The 22,432-nt window shown below is 44.8% G+C and overlaps 1 protein-coding gene across 1 annotated transcript in view; it reads right to left on the bottom strand.

Moving 5' to 3' along the window:
- The window catches only part of LOC138497739 (neural-cadherin-like), a 609,504-nt gene that overhangs the window by 246,661 nt on the left and 340,411 nt on the right, over positions 1-22,432 (bottom strand). Inside the window, exons 10-12 of the mRNA XM_069621376.1 lie at positions 17,490-17,660; positions 16,056-16,228; positions 15,771-15,938 (exon numbers count right to left, since the gene is read on the bottom strand). Coding sequence (XP_069477477.1) covers positions 15,771-15,938; positions 16,056-16,228; positions 17,490-17,660 — 512 coding nt within the window. The remainder of the gene's footprint in view (positions 1-15,770; positions 15,939-16,055; positions 16,229-17,489; positions 17,661-22,432) is intronic.

Genomic DNA, 22,432 nt, shown 5'->3' with positions numbered 1-22,432 from the left:
TATTTACAACTATAGTCATTATATAGCTTTTCTGTGTTGCTAAAAATGATTACTTTAAAGAATGTAATGTACTGGGTCTCGGTTGTTTCATAGCCATTCAGATAGCTCAGCTAGAGGCCATAATGAAAAGTGACGTTTTTTTTTTAAAGCAAACATAGGTTTTTGAGCAAGTGATCCCTGCGGTTTAACCAAATGACAGTTTTTATTAACAATTTTTTGAATGGCTTTGCTTATCGGACTGAACGTGGTGACACATATGACAAAAAATGTACTTTGAGACAGAAACTGGTACATACATACATGGGCGCACACAACAAACAAACTGTTCTAAATCAACGGGGGCTCCGCCCCTGTCATAGGCCACTACAAATGTGGCAAGTGTGTGGCGTGGGCGTGTAGATTTACAGAGACCACACATTATTTTGAGCATGGGCACATAAAGGGGGAGCTTAGGCACCACACGAATTGTCAAACTAAAAATGCAAACCTATCCGCCCCGTCAGACAGCGTATATCCCAACACAGAAATAAGGTAAGTGACAAACCTCTGGTAGAACACTATTCCAAGATGGGCCACACAGACCAAGATCTCCCGCTGTTCATTCTATAAATATTAAAACCGCACTCACGAGGCGGTAATTTGGCAGCTCAGCTGCACAGAACAGAACAAAAAATCATATTCCGCTTAAATACAGTCAACCTAGGACTTAATATTTCTGTAGAATGGAATAACCTTACCTGCACACGAATGCTTTACAACTTAGGATCTTTGATCATTGAAATGCAGATATAATAAATGAACAGATCCCAACCATGTGGACTTGAGACATGACGAACCCGGCATACCGGTTCGCCGCAACAGATGTGCATCATCACGGTGGTGGACACACGCTCTCATTTGACATGCCGTGGTTAGGCAGCCACCGCAAAACGCGGCACAACATACAGTCCATTGACCAGGTGAGACGTACAACAACAGGGTCTTCTTCCTGTCCACCAGCATTAAAAAAGCGGTCAGATCATACACACAGACTGCCCTGTATTTTCAGCTCTAATTGTTCATTTAGTGCGATGAGCACTAATACACAAGGTTTGTTTATCCTTTTTGGCTGCCGCCCACAAGCAGCGTCAGGCTTTTCCAACTGTTGCAGGCACATAGTCCTGTTTCTATGCCCATTCATTTCTATCTGCCGGTATTTAACCTGGATTGCACGGGCGCCCGGGATAGGCGCCCAGGGAGAGCACCATGCATTGCCGTGCAGGATCTAGGCACACTCAAGTGCGATCTTGATACATCATACCTAGTCAATGTGCGTTGTGTATTTACACACTCGCGAGCACTCTAGAACGCCAGAAAGGGACTCTTAGAGATTCTGCAGCGCACGCTTGAATAAACAGCTGGTCTCTACATGCAGCGAAGTGGAGACCCAGTAGCCCACATTAGCCTTTTGCCATCCTCGCACTTACGAAACGGGATATTAAACAACAAGGATGCACACAATTAAGATGGTTCATTCGCTTGTTAGAAATCTACGTTCCTGAGGAGGGGAAATATGCACTATGAGTTTTCCTTCAACCACCCACAGGTAAGATCCGAGGGTAAACACAAACCAGTTCTTTGTGTTGCACAGATCTAAGGAACCACAGCCATTGAGAAGCTCTTGCAGCCGCAGAGCTAAATGTGAAAAACACCCGGGACCCGCAATTAGAAGGACAACCTGGGATAGCCACCAGTAGATAAGCGTCACTATTTGACAGTGGTTTTTTATCATCTAGAGAAACATGATCAGATCGTATTAACACAGGCACCTCCCTCGTAGGCCTCCGTATATGATCAGGAGCGTGCCTTTCCCGAATTGAAGATGGGGATCGCCCGACATGCACATAGTAAATAGAGTGCTTCAGACCGTTTCAAGCGGAATAGTCTCAAAGAAACACACTGTGTGCAGAATATTCATTGCTGCCTGTTCTGCACCTTTTTGCCCACAGATGGGCCCCTTTTCAAATGATACAGTCCCCTGAACATTTTAGATAATTTCAGAAAAAATCCTGAGCTTGCATCCAGTACCTTTCCCTGGAGATAAGTTTGTGATCTGTATCCATAGACCATAAATATGAGTAGATTCATTCTAGCATAGAATGATCAAGTGGGGACAGACCATGTTGATAATAGGACGTTGTTACTTTATAGATGAGGCAGAAACACAGAACGGTGTAGAAGCGGGGCCCAGCAAGGCACCCAGTTAGTCCTGAAGAAGGCTGGAGACAACAGAGGGCCAGAGCATCAAAGCCTGCGCATACCGGCCTACACACACGTCGACAACACTTGTTGTTTTAGCAAAAAGACACATCTGTAGACATATGGGGTGTAAGTGAATTGGTGAATTGTTGTCATTAAGCCTTTATTAATATAGGCTATTAGAGAAGAATTGCATTGAGTGAGAAGTAGGAATGAGGTTATGAATGAGTACGCCTAATCAAATAAGTTGAATGAAGTTGGGAGTAAATATTTACATCAGGTGTTTAGTATGAAGATAATTGCTTAATTTTGATATTACCATGTCATTTTTGAATTTTGTATGAAAATAACATATTTATTCAGTAATTTATTAGGTTCTGTCATGCACACTTTAGCTGGGAAAGCTGTCATTATTTCAGAGACGTGCTGTATTTCGGACAGTAGTTTACTGCCGTCATGGACACTTTAAACATGGCAAATTATATGAGTATTTTTATTTTTTTTATTTTTTATTATTCTATATGAGTATTTATGATTATGCCGTACATGAATTTATGAACTGCCATAACACTCTCGGCCACCCTGAGGGGCGGGGATGTCCGCTGTGTGCTCATATTGAACTGTAGTAATTGAGACTTAATTAATGCAGTGGCTGCATCCATACTAGGTACTTTTGGGTTATCCCCTGCCACTTAGCATTATAACGGGTTTCTTAGTCGTTTGTTGCAGTGATTTACAGACGACATCGATTTTTTGGGCCAAGTCGTGCTGCTTCCTCATTTTCCAACACATGCAGCCCTGGTTTTCCCTAAAGTCTATAGGGTGTCCTCCAGGCGAGCCACCACCTCCGCTTTAGTTACAGGCACTTTAGTTAGAGCCCAAGCCTTGTCTCATCTCATTTAGCTGGTTCTGTTTCAGGTCAGGATTTGATCTTGATTGCTCCAGCGTGACTGGCCGCATGTCATCGCAATGGTCGTTACAGCAATTTTTCACTCACCAGGTCAGTCTAGTACCAGTCTTTTTGAGGCACGGTTCTAGTTTTTGGGCTTGCTTAAATGTTCACATCTGTTTTGTATGCTTACATACTTGTCGCAGATTAAACTATGGTCCTGAAGGTTTTTACCACTCTGCACGGTCTTCTTTTGCTCTGGTATATACAGCTGTTCGATTGGGATTCCTATATGCTTACTTGGTACATGGTATATATGAGCCCAAAGTGTTTTTTTCAACAACAAAAAAACAACAAAAAATGTTTGTGTTGCTTTCAGCAGTTGCTTTCTTTTACATTTTATTTTGCAGGCAGTCAGCATAGACTTGGAGTTTCTATGTAGTAGTTTATAGCCATGTGTTTGTGTGTTCTTTTACAGAATGGTAATATCTACCTCCTGAGGAAGACGTGTTTACTACCACTACACGTCGAAACCGGTTGAGAGATAAACTCTACAGGGATGTGATCCTTTGCGCTTGTTTTTCCGATCCACCCTGACAATAGATTATCTGTGAAATGATCTCTATTGATTGCGAACATAACAATAATGTCGGTTATTATGGGGAATAGTCATGAATTCCTTTTCCTCATAGGTTTTTAGCATGATTCTTTTGTCTTTTAGCTTCTTGGATGTATGTTACGGTATGATGAGTTGTGTTTGAATGAGTGCACCATGAATGGCAAGTATGTGTGACAATGTTTTAGCCAATTTTAGGCATATGGTTGCTGCTGTTTTGTTGTACTAAAGTGATCAGTGTTTAATTATTTGTGTTTGATTCACTATTGTTCAAATTGTTGGTATCACTTTAAATACATTTTGATACATTTTTTCAAATATATATACTCTGGACATATCCTTTCTGCTTTTCTATGTTATTATAATACTCTGGTCCAGAGGCTAGAGTTTCCCTGCTCTCTTCAGTTTTTTTTAACCAAAAGCACAACCAGAGTTACTTTTAAAACCTTAACCTATTTCATCACCTACAAAGTTAAGGCATAGGGTGGGGTAGATATAGGGTGCATTAGCAGGAGAGACAATGAGGTGGTAGCAGAGAAAGAGGCAGTAGCAGAAAGAAATGTGTCAATGAGGGGATAGCAAAAGCAATAGGTCTAGCAACAGAAACAGTATTATAGTGACAGTCATGGGTGTAGCGGCAGACAAGAATAATGACCGTCTGAGGAAGCAATAGAGAGACAAATAGGGAGGTTGGCATAAGAGTAAATAAGAGGGAAATAAATATGAAGCGGCATTGCACAAGATCATAATAAAAAGATACAGAGTGCAAAACAGACCATTTTCGGGTGCTTGTCACAGATTGGAAATAAAAGCAAGTTCAACTATTTTTCAGGCATTCCAGAATGAATAAAGATTGGCATCTTATATCTATAAAGCTTTTTGTCTGAGAATTTGTTCATCTTCTGCAGAACTTTTTTCAACAATTGTTTATGCATACACCATCCTAAGAGAACCTTTGAGACTTTAACAGCTCTTGGGTCAGATTATAGCTCCTGGTCAGAGGGAAATCCTTGACACCAAGCCCCTACTTTCAGCTCCTGCTTCTTGAATCCAAATTTCGACCCCTGCTATTATTATATTAGCGCACCATATCTGTCATATGGATGCCCAGGCCTCCCTTATGGTTTCTACTGTGAATTGTCAAACACATTTATTTAGTTGTACCACTCAATAATGCAATGCTCAAGCAAGTGAATGAATAAAGAGTTAAACATATTGGTCATGGTTCCTGTTTGGCCCTCTCTAGACCACCAGCCCACTATGTATTCCTAATTTGAATGAGTGCCACTCACTGACAGCGCCCTCTTCAGTCAGGTGCTGTAATTTGCAGCTCACTGAAAAAGATGAGCTCGGACTCAGGAGCAGGGTTTGGATGGAAACTCGTTCATTTGTTTGCTTGTTGTTTTATGCCCTGGGGACTTACAGTGAAATCCATCCTTAAATTGCAGTGTGGTTGCCCTGTCCCTTTCTCTGGGCGTCTTCTGCGCCTCCAGAAATGATGTCTTCATTGCGGAACATGTTTAAAGGCCTGAGTCGGCCCTTAAAAGAAATAAGCCAAACACATACTTCATTTTCACTCCTCGGCTATAACGTTTTGTTTGCTTGCTTTCCTTTTTTGAGTGATATATTTCAATATTGCACAGGTGTGCAGCATGAACTGGCGACACTATCTGGCTTTAACTGTTTATTTTGAAGGGAAAAACACGAGTGAAAAGTTGAACCAAATGATAAAATTGGCATCTGTAAAAGGAAATCTTAGTTACGCAGTTATACTAAATAGCCAGAAGATGGCAGTGGTTGACAAAAGAAAACAGGATTCCTCGCACTGAAATCGCAGGGGAAGGAACTCTGGCTATGAACGTCTACAGTGCGCATGGCTCTTGTAATGAAGAGGAGCAGAAACAATTCTTTACGTTTCCATGTGAGTGTCTGTTTGGCAAGCAGAAGAGCTGCACAACACGGCATAGTAAAGCATCTGATGACCTTACGCAATCTATCCGTCGCTGACGGGAGATTTGCTTAATTCGAAATGGCTGAACGGGAAATTAAACCGACTAGTATAAAAATAATTTCAGCAGTGAACCATTTCGCTGGATGGTGTTTTGTACTCTTTCTCGAGCATTTTAGAAAGAAACACACAGCATGTGAGCTTTAACGGTGAACATTTGCCATAAAAGGATGCACATGCTTATTAAGGAGACCAGATCCCACTCTGCATACATGCGTAGCACCCAGAAGCACGAGAAAGTCAGAATGAAGCGCTTTATACAATTCAGGCTTTAGTTAATGACTGTTTGTAGGGTGTCATGTAGCCAGTGTCTTCTTAAAGCCAGTCAGAATAAAGGGCAGCATTGGTAGATCAGAAAGAAATATGGCCCAGCTATGGCGGTAAACACATTGCTTCACCGAAAAGTAAACTTTTGTTGTGCAGCTCTTAAAGATGTTTCTAAAAGCTGTAAGCATTTTCAGAGACAATATTGTAATTGTAATTGTTTATTTATAATGTGCTTAATACTCAGAGGTTTCTAAGCGCGGACCGGGGATCGAACATGTGTTTCTCCGACGAGAACGTTGCCCCTGAGCTATCCTCCCGAAACACAAAGTGATATATAAAAGTCAACAAGTGCGATCTCACACTTGGAAAATATAGCCTTTTCACTCACTCCTTGGGATACATGTCAATATTCCATTCAGGAGATGCTTGTCCTGTTCTCTTTTTAATGCATTCTGGGAAATGTAGTACCGATTTTTCTATTATAAATCAATGGCTAAAAGTCTTAGAATGCAAAGAAAAAACATAGACTGGGCTATCAAATGGAACGGGGCATGGCATTAATGTTCTGGGCACGATCGGACTGGGGTATACAAATGTCTTGGGCACCAATGAGAAAGTGGGCCACTGTTGCACATGGCAATTCATTCCTTTTGTGACAGACTGAGTAGTACCCAAGGGGGGTGAGGAGGAATTTTGATCAAATGGAATGAAAATGGTGCATTTTGAAGCATATTCATTCAGTAACACTGGTCAATACTACTGGCCGCATGTTGAAGTAACTTATAAAACTGGCCCACATGATATGATATGATATGGCATTTATAACGCGCCTATACACAAGTGTTTCAAGGCGCCAAAACACGGGCCCACTTTGACACAAAAACAGGCCCACCCTGGCATTTTGCATTTTTGGTTCGGGCATTGCTCTGCTGCACTATGGGCCTGTCCGAGCCTGGTCCTGGGGGAACATTGGTGCAGGGAGAGTGGAAAGAGGAGACTCCAGGGAGGTGGAGGGAGAGCCGTAGTCTCCCAAATATTTTATTTTGCCCAAGTTGCCTACCCATGCCCTTGCACCCTCCTTATCCCCTCCATCTGCTGGTCCATGTGGATAATGTGTGGGGCGTGGAATCACAGGGGGGCACCCACAGCATAAAATGGTAGACGTGCCCCTACAGACAACGGGGCCCATTTTACTGATGGTTTCGGGGTGACATCATCGATAACTCGAGCTCTCTTTGGTTATTGGATGTCAGGCAGGAGCTCTGGGTGGAATGTACTTCCATTGTTGGTAGTTACCCATCTACGGTTATACCTAGAACCATGCTACACCCCACTACTACCACACAACCAATGCAGACACACAAGGCATCACTTCATAAGCATGTTTAACACACAAAGCATTTTCTCTCCTTAATCACTCTGGTGGAGCTGACTGCGGAGGTCTTTCAGATGTTACCCACGGTCGAAATGTACGAAAAGAAGTAGTGGAACTATGGCTCCTAGTGGCCTGCCCCTGCTCCCCACAGACCGCGTCACCACGCCCCCTTCCACGCGCATTACAAACCCCCAAACACACCTGCTGTTTAAGGGAACGTTCAGTTTGTTTGTTTGTTTGTTTGTTTATTTTATTTGTATAGCGCTCCAGACCTAGGGGTATATGGGCGCTCAAGGATATGGTTACAGGATACAGGTTTATACATTTAGAACATTTGTGCAGAATTTATACAATTTACAAAATACAGTTAATGCAAGGGAGTTATACATTTTATAAAATATGTACACAGGGAGGATACAAAAACTAGTACCAGCAGACGCAGGGTGCTAGTGGGTGAGTGCTGATATGTGTATAATGTGTCCAGAGTGACCTGAGGGGGTGTTAGTTTTTATTCAGTAGCCAGGTGATAACCTGGGTTCTGAATGGATGAAAGGTTGAGATGGATTTGATGTTAAGTGGAAGTGTATTCCAGAGTTGGGCGGCTAGAACCGGGAAACTGGTTCCGCCAGCTCTTTTTAGGGTGTATTTGGGCACCACCAGGCATAGTGTGTTGGTGGATCTGGTGATTCTGGTAGCAGGTTTCATGGTGAATTTGTTGGTGAGATAGGGCGGAGCTAGGTGATTCAGGGCTTTGTAGGTGAGACTTTAGGTCGATTTTTTGTTGAATGGAGAGCCATTTACATTATTTTCTGATAGCAGATAAATGTTCTCTCCTGGGAATATTAAGAGCAGCTGGGAGTGCGTTGTTTTGGAGGAGCTGCAATTTGTTAATTATGGATTTGTTTTCGCCTGCATATAGGCCGTTGCATTGTCCAGTTTAGACTGTATAAGTGCTCTGGCTAGTATGAGGCAGCTGTTAGTGGATAGCAGAGGTCTGCAAGCCCTGATCATCTTACCTGTGTAGGCAGTGGCTGAGGCGGTCATGTTGACTCGTTTAGAAAGGTTGGTATTTGTATCTAGATAGAAACCGAGGGTTTTTACACTTTTAGTGATGGGTATAGTGTTTCCATCAATAATGATGCTGTTGTAGCTGGGGCTGAGTTTCAGGAGGGTGTTGGGGGAGCCGACAAGGAGCAGTTCAGTCTTATCATCATTCAGGCAGAGGCCATGTGTGGCCATCCATGCCTGAATGATGGTGAAGACTTTGTTGATCCGGCCGTCGTCAAAATTGTAGTTACCTGATAGAATTGGGAGTATCTGCGTGTCATCTGCATAGTTGGTGTAGGTGACACCCAGATGGTCCAGTTTGTCGAATAGAGGCTTTGTAAATATGTTATATAAAGTAGGCGAAACACAAGAGCCTTGTGGGAAACCACAGGTGATGGGAATCAGGTCGGCCGCTGCTAGCGGTGAGAAGACACGCATGGTCCTGTTAGCGAGGAAGGATTGGATCCATGTGACCGCGGAGTGGGAGAAGTGTGCTGCCGATGATAGGTGGTTGCATAGCATTTTGTGGTCAACCAGATCAAAGGCTGCAGAGAGGTCTAAAAGAAGAAGGATGGCAGCCCTACCCTTATCTTTGAGTTTGTCAATCTGACTTTTGAGATCAACAAGGGCCGTTTCTGTTCCATGTTGAGGTCGAAAGCCACATTGACGGATTCCTAACAATTGGTATGTCTCTAGGTAGTCTTGAATTTCAAGTATGCCACTCTATCAAGGATTTTTAGTAAGAACGGTACAGTGGTGATAGGTCTATAATTGGTAGGTATAGACGGGTCGAGTGTTTGTTTTTTTAACAGTGGGAGAACCCATGATTGTTTCAAATTGCTTGGGACTGCGTTACTAGTGAATGGCAGGTTTATTAGTTTGGTAATGAAGGGGGATAGATCCCTGGCTGCGTCTTTTATAATCTGAGCAGGGCAGCTGTCCCCTTTACAGTTGGACAGTTTCAGGGAGGCTATAATTTTTTGTATAGTTACCTTTTTAAATGTGAAGCCTGAATTGATATCAGTGGGCGATGGTAAGGTTGGACTGGAGGTTAAGCCATTGGTGAGTTGTTGTCATTTGTTATCAATTTTAGTTTGGAGCCCAGTGATTTTGTTGGCGAGGGCATTCTGGATGCCCATGCACCAGGGTTTATCTTTTGTACGGGTATCTGTGGGAGGATTGGGGTTTTCTAGTTCCTTTAAGATGTTGAATAGTTCTCTCGTGCTAGAACCTGCGTGGGTTATCCTAGAGTTGAAGGTTTCTTTTTTTGCACATATTATATCATTTTTGGAAAGAGCGGTAATATTAGTAAGATTGGTTCTGTTTTCTGAGGAGGGAACTGTTTTCCACAGTGTTTCAAGTTTGCTTTTTTTTGTCTGAGTATTTTGAGTTCAGGGGTGTACCAAGAGTTCAGGTGTGCTTTGGGTTTCCCTTTGCATATTTTCAGTGGGGCAATGATGTCGATAGCTTTAGACATGGATTTGTTGTAAGTGTTGACCAGCAGGTTCAAGTCAGCTGTGGCCGGTAGTGCGTTGAGAGTGGGGACTACCAGGGGTATTAGAGCTTCAGCTGTAATGTTCTGCTTGTTCCTTGTTGGGCAGGCAGGTGCATTAGGAAGCTTTTTGGACATTAGGTTATTGATATTAATGTCTAGCGAGAGGAGGTGGTGATCCGTCCAAACAAGAGGTAGGGGGTCCTTAAGGGTAATATTGCAATTAAGAGCAGTTACCCAGTCGAGAGTCCTTCCTTTCGAGTGAGTGGGTTGGGGCAGAGTTGTAGGAGGCCAGGCTCAGCTAGTGCATTGGCCAGGGAAGTAGCTGGGGTGTCATTACGGTCATTGTACCCGAGGTTGAAGTCCCCAAGAATGATAATTTGTGCTGAAGGTTTAGAGCTCTCGGTTACTAGGGATGTGATATCTTCTTCAAATGATCCAGGCGGGCCTGGGGGCCTGTATATTAGATGCATCGTAATTGTGCTTTTGGGGGATGTTTGCAATTTGACTGTGAGATGCTCACATGATTTTAGCGGAAAAGAGGAGGCCAGTCTAATGTCTAGAGAGGATTTAAAGATGATGGCTACACCACCTCCTCGAGCGTTGGGTCTATCGGCTCTGAGGATGGAGTAGTTATCAGGAATAGCTAGGGTTAGAGATGGGCCCGCAGCGTCATGCAACCAGGTTTCTGTCACCGCAAGGAAGTCAAGGTTGTTGGACAGGAGGATGTCGGCGGTCTCTATGGCGTGGGCGACTAGGGACCTAACATTTAGAAGTGCTCCTTTTAGGGGAGTAGGTTAGAGTTGTTGGAAACTATATTTTGGATTTTGGTCTTGGTATGTGGTTTAACTGGATGATTGCGAGTCTTATGGGAGATTCTGGTACCTAGTCTGTTGTTACGGTCAGTCAGGTCAAGAATGATGGTATGTGTGTCTACTTGGACATTAGTTCTAATAGGGCTGTAGCCAAGAACGTTAGTTCTAATTGGGCAGTGACCAAGAGCAAGGCGTGATGAGCTCGTGCTAGGGCGGGGCCACTTGGGACTATCAGTGTTACTTTTGGCTGGGGTGTCAGCTAAGTGAGCACTGCCATAGGTAGGATGGGCGTGTTGGGCAGTGCGCTGAAGTGCAACTTTCAACTTCGTCCTACACTTTCATTGTGAAACGGAATGGTTTCTTTTTAAAATAAAAGTATAGGAACAGTAAAACTTTTTTTAAAAGGAAGTAGAGGAGCGCTGCTCCCAACCGCTCCTGGCCCCTTCGGCAACTGGATGTTACGATTTTTACTTTCATATTTCTTTTCTGAGTGGGAACTTGCTTTTCCTCCGTTTCAGTGTAGGACAGTGCTCTCCCTGCGGGCACTCACAGTGGGATTGCATGTAAGGCATTTTAAGGGAACAGTAGACCATCCTGGAGTAGGGAAAGTGGCATTTTGCAGGAAATATGTTATCAGGCTGGCCTTATTTAGAATTTGAGATCCTCTATGCACTTTAGAATATAGGAAAGTCTGCTGTGGACTCTGCTGCAGCGCATTAAAGTCATCCCTGGCTATTTCAATCTCCTCCTTAATGAGGTGGGAATTTAGTTTACACATTGGAATCTACTTTTCATGCATAGTGTTCCTTGCTTATAATTTCCTCTACAGGTATCAAATTATAACACATTTTTTACTGGCAATTGTTGGCGGACGGTGAAATTGGAAATTGGTGAGGCACAAATCTTGTTCCCGATTTGGAGTGAGCTAGAGCAGCCTGAAGCCTCTCAGGGTGAATTAATCTCTCCACCCAAGAATTGTATTACAAGCATTGGCAATGCCAACAGTTTGGGCTTTTCTGTAGGCATGGGAAAGGCACTTGCCAGGCACTGCCGTAGTGGTATTAACTGGCCATTGATGGTAGGAGGTGAAAAAGGATGCCATTACCTGGGCATCTAAAAGCTGTGCCTGGCAAATGCCTAATACTTATACATAAGCCAAAATGGTTGGCTTTGCCAATGCTTGTTTTTAACAGGACTTCAGTGAAGGACATGCAGAGTGCTTATAAATCGAGTGGCGGAAGTCAGACCTGGCAAGCCATTTTTATTACACCAGTAGCGCCTTTACAGCCCCAATTAAGATATTAACTCTAAGAAGGCTGCTTTGAAAAAACACTGGCAGGCACTCAAGTGAAACATTTGATGGTAAAGCTTGATTCAAGCGAACCCAAAGAGTTCCCATGAGGAGGTGTTTTGGGCAGTGCGGGGCATGAGTGGCGAGGGGCAAGAACTGTGTAGGAATTGCCATAGGGGTTAGCATGGCCATGGGCAATCAATGGGTGGGCACATAACCAATCATCACCTACAGGCTGTGTGTCCCTCTTCACATGGCAGTGAATCAGAATGGAGATGCAAACCCACAGGCAAGCAGAAGCCCCCGGAATATATAATATACAGGTTTGCCTACGTGAAGCCTAGAAGACACCGGTTGTGAGTTTCAAACTATCATATTCACTCGTACAATCGTTAAGGCAAGTAACATCGAGTGCAATACATGACACATGGGCATCACATATAGGGGTGGTCATTTCTGATGATGACTGGCAGAGAATCTGTATATGCACTGGCAGCGAGCGTATCACTCAACACCGATTAAAGGAATTTTCTGCCCGGTTCAAAGTGACTTTGCACTACCAACACAAACCCTGAATCATGGAACTGTGCAAAGTGTATTTCTGCAGTGCAAAGTCAGTGCAAAGTTCATTTTGTACTGCAAAAATGACTTGTACTGACTTTGCACTCCAGAAATACACTTTGCACAGCTCCATGATACCGCGTGAAGGAGTTCGAGATTGAGTTCCACTATGAAAAGAGAGTGACATTAGTAGTCACAGGACCAATATACGTGAATAGCTTGGATCGTTTTCTACCTGAGCTTTCTCAACATAATGAAGTAACACTGCTAAATGTTTATAAATATGGACGTTGGAGTTGAAATGCTATGAACACCGTGTGGCGGATTCAGAATGCCCACTATTGTTCTAAATTGAGTGAATGAAGTTCAGAAGTAGAAAGGAGCTCCTTTCGCTTTAAACCCTTGAAGAATGTCCCGCATTTATAGACGAGGGAACCGAAACATGACATGCAGGGTTCAGAAGACATGTATTGAAAATCCTGCGTTAGCTAAAATACACGGATTCCACTGTATAGGTTCTGAATTTAAAAGAAATAGCTCTGTTGACGTTTAAAAAATCAGAATCGAGCACAATACTCTAAAGCAATAGTAGGACCCTGCGATGTGAGGGAGCCATCCTAGATGTCCTGTCATTTCATAGATACATTCTCTACTGTGGCACTAAACAGTGAAGGTGTTCACAGGTGTAAGTTAAGCACATTTGGAGATTTTCTTTCATTTTGGAAAACAAAGATCAATTTGTATGTGATTTGTTTAATGGTTACTACTACACCAGGAGACACAGTCAAATTAATTCTATTTTAATGTGAGTTGTGCTTTTGAATAAACTAAATATATATGTTTTTAAAACAGTGGAATACTCGCTTGCTGCAACAAAGTACATGACACACAGATCGTTTAGGAGTTCAAGACATCCCTCCCCCTATGCCAATCCTCCCCATCTGTACTATAATGCAATAGTTCCGACTTATAGGTGTCACAAGCGACACCTTGAAAGCCCAAACTTAAAAGGGCAACAATGGTGCATTTTACAGCTGGGAGTTTTGGTGAAATTAGAAGTGTAATGTGATTTGGAATCAGTTCTACAGGGAGCACGAGAAACATAGCTGTACTTCAGATGCCTGGTCTTAATGCCCCCTTGTATGCCCCCATGCCACTCTCACTGCCCCGGTCTTCCCCACTCATGTTGATTTGTGCCCGGTTTCCCTTCCAACACAATTCCATTTTTTGTAGACTCTGGGAACGAGCCCTGAAGCACAGATGAAGACACACATACTCCTTCTCTGAACCTGCAACTTCCCAATACCCTCCGAGGGCAAACCTCTTCTGCAGAACCAGTTGTACAAGACTTGCCTCTACCAGGGTGCACTCTCTCCTGGACTCAGCTGCATCAGCCCAGATGCCAGCCTGCAAGACCGCCGTCCCCTGGAAGTCTTTCTTCCCTTTCCTTGTGCAGGCCAGTGACGAGGGAACCAGACTCCAAGCGCAGCAGCGACTGACAGCATCCGAGGCATTCGTCTGCTCATGGCTCAGAGCTTTGAGTAGGATCTAAAATAATGTTGCCGTTCAGAGGAGGGCTTCTGCCACCTGCACCTGCACTCACTGGTCCCTGTTTGCACCTTTTGCCACCAGACCTACTCCTCCACTGGCCCACACACATTGCACCACATCCCAACATCAGTAACTCTCCGCCAGGAGCTCGTCATCTCACGCAGCACCAGAGCGAACGGAACACCAAGAACCACTGACTTCTGACCTCTTAGGACCTGTGCTCTGACTGTCTGCCGTCAGAAGCGGAAGAAGATGTGGGACTGTGAGGTGCCGTCCACTTGGCTCTCCTCCGGAAGTTGACCAGAGCGATCTTTAGCCTCGGCCGTGTCCTTAACATTTGGTGTACACTTATCAATGGGGGGATGTACACCATCAGGACTAGTCTCACGAGCAGACAATACCACGGACTATCCATCTCTCCGGCCTGTTTCAATGAGCAACTACCTCCAGATTGAGCCAATGCAGCCCCTAGCATACTGCCTGGGCACCTTCTGAAAAATGACTTATCCTAAGGCCATGGCTGACTCTGCAATTTTCGGCTGATACCAGTGTCCCAGGTTAGATTTTGAAGCTGGAGCATTTTACTCCCTATGTTTTAAATATGGGAGTAAACTGATTTTTAGGGAGTAAAAGTATAAGTCCAATTCCCAATGCAAGTATTTTATACTAGAAAACGGCAATGTTTTTTGTGTTCATTATTCCTTTGCGCCTAGTTCTTCATACACCTTGCAAGACCCTTGTTGACTTCTTCCGATCAGGCAGCAATAATAGTAGTGGTACTACATGCAATACTGGCCCAAACGTATCCATGAAGCTGTCTGGGTGAAAGCAGGGGCCCAAGGCCCTACGTGTCCATTTCCAATGTTTTGCTGCAAGTATATTTAATCCCTATTTTTGGGGGTATTTACCCATTTTTAGGCAGTAAAAGTGGCCACTACACCCCTTATCTGCAGGGCTGGCTGACCCTACCTGACAGGGTATAGACTTAAAGGCATTACCCTGAAAGACTTGAGACTTTTAAAACCTAGATTACTTACCTGCTATTACACATGCGTGTTTGCTTACATTTTACGAGATAGCACATAATTAACATAAACATAAGTGTGGACATTCCTTTTTTGTGTTTCCCTGCATTCTTGGGTACCCCGCTGCCCGTTGAGACGTAGCCCTTATCGCCCAACCGGGCTAGCACTGTGTGAGCCTCGGAAGCCAAGGGGCAGCCTGTTGGCCACGATATGGGAAGATAACGCTTGACCCTAACCCTGGGAGTGGGCGATGTCCCCTAACAGTGCATGTCACAAAAATGCAACGGGTCAGCTATCACCAAATGAGTGCTGGTGAGACAGCAGGACAGAGCACACACCCCAAGTGTAGTAACCGGGTGTAAGCTCCCAATGCGTGTGCCGTTTCCTCACTAAATCAAAACTGGAGCTTAGGTGCTTAACCAGTGAATGGATGGAAATGATAATATTTAACAGCAGATTTATAGATCCTCCAACCCCTCTCACCTGGAGCTTAAATAACCAAAGAGGTGTTCCCACTTTAACACCCATAAAAAAAGGGGAAATCAAAAGCGTCCAACTTCCACAAACTTTTCGTCATGTGCTATGAAGTTCTCACCACTATCTTGGTGTCCCGCATGGTGTTCTCAGGAATGGTCACCCAGTACGCCGGCTGCTCCCACTGCGGAGGCTGGTTGAGGACATTGGTGATGGTGACGGTCAGCTCTACTGAGCTGCTGCGGTTCCCCCCATCTGTCGCGATGATGTATCGGTTGATCTGGGACGTCTGCAAAACAAAGAAAGGACATTCAGCGGACGGAGCCGGCGGTTCATGCGCCTAGTCGCCAAGAACCATCATGCCCCTTCTACTTGGCGTATGAAGAACCGCTGGTATGGGCCTCACCTGGGAGATGGGTTGGCTCACGTACACCCATCCTGTGCTGGGGTTGATCTGCAAGTACTCGGGCTGCTGCTGGGATAAGGAGTATGTGATGGCAGCGTTCACCCCCTGGTCATCATCCAGCGCGGCCGCCCGAAGGAAGCTGGTGCCCACCTGCGTGTCTTCACGAAGAAAATCTTTAAGAGAGCAGGAAAGAGAAAACAAAATCATTCCACATGCCTTGTGTGTGCTGCAAAAGAAGCTGAAAAAGGAAACACTGCATTTGTTTTTTTAAAAATCACTTTATTTAACATTTTTAATGTAATACAATATAGACATATTCATAATATCCATGGATTACACTTCAACTTCTAAATTCTCACAGTATCAACTAACCAAATTACTGCACTAACCATATTACCATTTTATAATCTTATTAACTATAACCAATCCAATATTTTAGTGCAAAACACCCACATAAATAACACAACTAGACAATACATACACAATGAACATAGACAAACAACAAAACATCTTATAATTTCCTTATCCTTCCATGTCCTACCGACCCTTTACTATAATCTATAATAATACTTGCATCAACTGTACAGCTCATCAAACTGTCCCCATGTCTCAAAGTATTTTCCTTCTCGTTCCTGCTTTTTTAGCATAACTTTCTCATAACTAGCCAAGATTCGTAGATCCGATAGCCAACCCTCCACCTCTGGAAAGCACTTCTTTCTAACTATGAAGGACGTATGCTAGCATGTGGCAAGGACCCACATCAAAACAAAGGAAGGAGGATTTATTTGTTATGTGATTCAATAAATCCTACCGAGGACATCGTCCTCTAAATGATCCGGATCCTGCACTGTATAGATTGTACCTTCAATTACCAACTGTAATAAGTTATTGCAGCCATGTAGGGCTGCCATTTTATTATTGCAACTGAGTAGTGATGTCACAAGTAGACTGTTATAAGAACATTATTAAAAGGTTCTTCTACAGATGTTTTTCGGCTCCCATGTCGTCCCACTTTCCCACCCTCTTGTATGTGAGAATGCGAGGGTGTTGCAGAATGCTTGAGTGTCTGTGTGATGTCATGCACCTGAGTGAACATTTCGCCAGAGTCAGACATGGAGCTGCTGAGGAGTGGATGTGACGGAGGATGTTTTCCCTACATTACCTAAAATTCTTACCTATTTACTGAAGACTTGTACGAGAAGACCTGTCCCTGATTTACCTGGAAGTAGCTTCAAGACACCCAACCTACGACCTACCAGCGGTGCCTTCCTGCAGCCCGTATCTCCGTACACTACACGTATATTATGTAACATTGAAGATGTTTCATTCCACATTGCTCACACTAAGTTTCAGTGCTTTGCAGGTTTCGGGTGGCACATGTGCTAGACAACTAACCTCTGCGAAAACAGAGCAGTACGGTGAAGAGCCACTTACATTGGTAGCGGCTATTCTCGAACTTTGGATCATTGTCGTTGACGTCGAGGATCAGGACGGTGATCTGGCAGACGCCGATTAGTGGTTCATGAGCCTGGTCTGTCGCCGTGACTGAAATTGCGTAGTCTCGCTGCTTTTCACGATCAAAGACTTGAGCCGTCGAGATAACTCCTGAAATTAGAAACATCTTTCATATCGCTAGCTACTCCAAACACAGAGGTGTAACCAGGGCCAGCTTTAGGCCCGGGCAACCTGGGCAGTCGCCTGGGGCGTCACATTAGCCCCACGTCACGCCAGCTAGAGGGAGTCCTTCAAAGGCTCCCCCGAGCTGGCGTGGTGGGTGAAGCCACCCCATTGAACACATTTATGGGTATGTCTACCTACTAAAATCACTTACTCAAATTTCATTCTGCCTCTTGCAGTGAACACATGCGTCTACAGCCCGGTAAACCATACAGCTAATAATCTGCAATGGCATTTTGTGACATACAAAAAATTGCCACCTGCTCCTGCCTTAACAGGGAGGCGGAGGTGCCACTTTTTGTTATCCTCGCCCTGGTTGCTGCCAGAGCTAAGCCCGGTGCCCTGGCCATAACATCATACAGTACAGAACCAGCCACAAGTAAAGAGAAAATGACTCAAGATTGAGACTGCGGATTTCAGGACAATATAATTTCCGAAATTACACTGGATGCTACCGTCTGCCCTGTCTGTCTGCACTGGGCTCTTTTAGGTACACGCACATTATTCTACTCCTGAGGTAATGTATTGGCCTGACATGGTTGCCATCCCGTCCCTCTCTATTTTACGCATGCAAAGAGCCTCTGTTGCAGTGTTGCATTAAGGATGGAATTGTAAAGGCTGGGTTGAATTTCCCAGGCATATCCTACCCATTGGTTTGCCGGTGCAAAAAAGATGGTTGCCGAATACTCAGAATCTGTCTGTCCAAACCCCTTTCTGCCAAATACTTTGGTCCTTTGAAGCAGTTTACTGAATAATAATAATAATAATAATAATAATAATAATAATAATTGAGCATTTATATAGTGCTAGAAATGAAGAGAACGGGCATGACTCGCCAGAGGGAAAGTCGCTAGAGAGTGGCCTCTCCTACAGCACAGGGGACAAGCAACATGATGTGATATGATATTTTATTCGTATCGTGCTCATACACAGGTGATTAGGAGCGTGACGAGGCAAGGGAGGGGGAAAAAGCATCTTACTAGGCCCAGTGACATTGAGAATGTGCAAGTGCAGGAGAGAAGGAAGGCGGAAAGTGCAGGGTGTAGGGGGTAGTGGAAAGTGCTGAAAAAGTGACATAACAACAACAGGTAGTGCGGCCAACAGGTTGTAAGTGTGAGAATATGGTGTAGACAACAGGTGTCAGATAAGTGCTGGAAGGGGACTGTAGGGTAGCAGATACAGACCCAAGTGCAGGGGTTGCCAGAGGGCAGTGCGGCTCTGTGGCTGGGGGGCAGGGATCTGGGCCCGAAGTCAGAGGGTAACCAGGTGCCCACTGCCAAAGCAGAAAGATCATCAGGGGAGAGGAAGAGTGAAGGCAGAAGCAATGAGGAAGGTCTTGAGGTGCTTCCTAAACCGAAGATGGTTCTCCCCAAGTTTCAAAGAGGCAGGGAGGCTGTTCCAGAAGTAGGCCCCATCTGAGGAAAGGGATCTACTCCAACTCGTTGCTTGGAGAAGCGACTGACCCTGAGGGAGTTGGAGGTGAAGGAGCGAAGAGCTGAAGCAGGAATGTATTTACAGAGTTAGAGCTGAAGTTTCTCAGGCCACAGAAAGTCTTGTGGACAATGCAAAGGGCCTGGAATTGAATCCTTGCAGCCACTGGGAGCCAATTAAGAAATTTCAGGGCTGGAGAGATACTATCCCAGGGCTTAAGGCCAAGGACAAGTCTTGCAGTCCTGTTCTGGATGAGCTGCAGAGGATGGAGCGTGGTTGCAGGCAGATTTGAAAAGAGACGGTTGCAATAGTCCAGCCTAGAGAGAACCAGAGCCCTGGAGACAGTGAGCTTCTGGGGGAAGGAGAGATGGCGTGGTCAAGTGTTCAAGTTACTGACTTTGGAGCCAGAATACCTGGGATCTGGTCCTGAGTTTCAGAGATCCTGACGGTACAACCTTGTTACATCGACAGTCTTTTTTTCAATGTTTGTTTCTACCGATTTGTTTTGTTGAAAAATCTAATTGAATAATATATGGGGTAGTGGGTAATGGTATATTAGGGGTGGGGTGGGGAATAATGTTACATTATTAGGGCAGGGGAGGACCCCCCAAATAAAAAAAGTATTTTTCAATTAGTTTTTTGGCCAATAAAAGTTTAGGTAAAAAAGCATCGAAACAGTTATAACAAAGAACTGATCCAGACAATGCTGTGATTCTGGGGACATCACTATCCCCTCTGCGTCATATGACAAATAGAGAAAAATCACATCTAGAGTAGGCCATGCAGCACCGCCCCTTGCCATGCTCCCATTACATCCTGTTTTTGTCATTTGTTCTCATCCGGAGTCCTCACCCCCTACTGCCCTGTGTACAGCAGCTCCGGCGACAATACACAGTCTTGGCAGGGCGCTCGCCGGCTCCCTGTAAGGAGGCCTGCGCTATATCACATAACTAAATGAAAGGAAGGTGTGCAGAAAATCTAGCCACCCAATCTGGATGTGAGCACAGGGTCCAGCCATCAGGGGAAGGATATACAACGTTTAGCGCATTCATCCAGTCCAAAGGTAGTGTCGCTCAGTAGCCCACCATTGGCGGCTTGAGAGCCACCCGGAGGGAGGCCTCTAGGGGAGAGCTGCCCCTGGAGGTGGCAATCTAATACTATAGCTGACACAAGGCAACAGTAAGCGTAAGTCACAGATTTCAAACTGAATGGCTGTCCAGTGTTATTATTTATGCTATTTGCAATAAAAAAGCTTTAAAGTGGCTATCAGTTCATGTTTACAGGTGTCTCATTATGACGGGTGTGGGAATGCATTTAGATGCCTGCATAGAACTCCCAAGTCCAGCATTTTCCCCAGAAGGAGTGAGCGTGTAATGGGTTTCAGTCCAGTTACCGCTCCAGAGCCTTAGTAGACAAGCATTGGCAAAGCCAACATTTTTGGATTTTGAGTAGGCCTGGGAGAGGCATTTTCAGGCACTGCCATGAAGGTGCTCCCTGGCCAGACTATGGCAACAACCGGCTAATGATATGAGTACCGGGGAATAATACACACTTTGTGTTCATGTGAACAAATGTCCTCAATTTGGGTGATAAAGTGAAAGCCAGAAAACGATAATACCTGGAGGTTGGGAGGCTTTCTCAAGATAAAAGTGAAAAAGAGTCGCTGCTGTGTCCTGAGCGCCACTGGTGCCACTCTTCTGTCCCTGGTTCAGCTGCACGTCTTGGTGACGGAAACTTGGAAGTCGGCTGAGAAGCCTAGTTGATTCTGTCAACGTTTATTTTTTCTCCATGCATGAAACGTGCCTGCACACGAAGGTTAGGGATAGTGTGACAGGAGCACCCCTGTCGACACCATTTTACTTTGGAAGTTAACAAAGTGCAATACTTTAAACTAACCGGTAGATGGCAGTATATGCATATCATGTGAATCTGAACAGGCTCGCAAGCCTCAGAAATATATTCATACTGGAAGAAATCAAGGAAGGTCACAGTATATTATTGCCGCTGGATACAGGCTGAGTATTATATGCGCACAGTCGCGTCTAGAGGCGTCCATAACTGTTGACTCTTTACTAAAACTGCAGTCATTATCTCATTAATGACACTCCTTAAACAGTGAATAAAGAAAAAAGTGCAATTTCGCGCAGGTGAAATGTTGTGTATGCAAGAAATCTCTAAGTTGCACAATAATACACTGAAAGGTGCAGTGGTTTCCTGCATTACCGCCATCAAGGCTAATCTCCCTGCCCTGGGGCCCATCCCTGCCCCAAGACCCATCCCTGCCCTAGGGCACATCTCTGATCCAAGGTGCGCTCTATTCTGTGAGGCATCCCTGCCCGAGGCCCATCCCTTCCCCAAGGCCCATGCCTGCCCCAAGACCCATCCCTTTCCTATGGTATGGTAATGTTTATTTATATAGCGCCTATACACAGGCAAGTGTTTCAAAGCGCTCCAGGAGGGAAGGAACACGGGAAAAAACAACAGTCACTCAGAGCCCTTGAATTTCTGAGACGATAATGGTCTGCACAGGCAGATTAAGTGAATATGATACATTTAGCAGTTTAGATACAGGAAATAGGCCTGACGGGTATAATGCTATTTTTCAAGTGCACATTAAGGAGTGAAGACAAGGGAAAACAGACAGACGATCTTCAGGCAGGGCTGTATACAGATCGTGCAAGTGTGCGAGGGAAAGGGGGGGCAGGGCACCGAGTGCACCCATTCAGTAGACACTGGTGAAGTGCAGAGAGAGAAGCTCTCAGGGTTTTATTACAAGTGCAGTGGGGAGCAGGGCCTTGAGGCAAGTGCCGAAGGACTGGCGGGGGTGCCTAGGAACTGTGAGACTCTGAGGCACACCAGGCGGCCAGTCAATAAGCTCTGTGAAAGGAGGGAGAGAAGGAAGAGCAGTGAGCTAGGTTTGCAAAGTAGGGTGAGAGAGAAGGAAGAGGAGAAGAGGAAGGTCTGGCAAGTCTCTAATCCAAGGTGTGCTCTGTTCTGTGAGGCATCCCTGTTCTGAGATCCATCCCTTCCCACGGCCCATCCCTGTCCCAGGGCACAACCCTCATAAAATGCATACCCTGCTGAATGGCATATTCCTATTCCGAGGCCCATCCCTGCTCGAGACCCATCCCTGCCCAGAGAACCATCCCTGTCTTACGTCACATTTCTGATCTAAAGCCCGTTCTGTTCTGTGAGGCATCCCTGTTCTGAGATCCATCCCTGCACTGAGATTCATCCCTGCCCGAGGCCCATTCCTTCCCCAAGGCCCT

The sequence above is a fragment of the Ambystoma mexicanum genome, chromosome 5q (genome assembly GCF_040938575.1).
Source record: "Ambystoma mexicanum isolate Mex_15411 chromosome 5q, UKY_AmexF1_1, whole genome shotgun sequence".
NCBI classification, from domain to species: Eukaryota; Metazoa; Chordata; class Amphibia; order Caudata; family Ambystomatidae; genus Ambystoma; species Ambystoma mexicanum.
The sequence above is the reverse complement of the archived record's forward strand: the minus strand, read 5'-3'. Positions and strand labels throughout refer to the sequence as shown.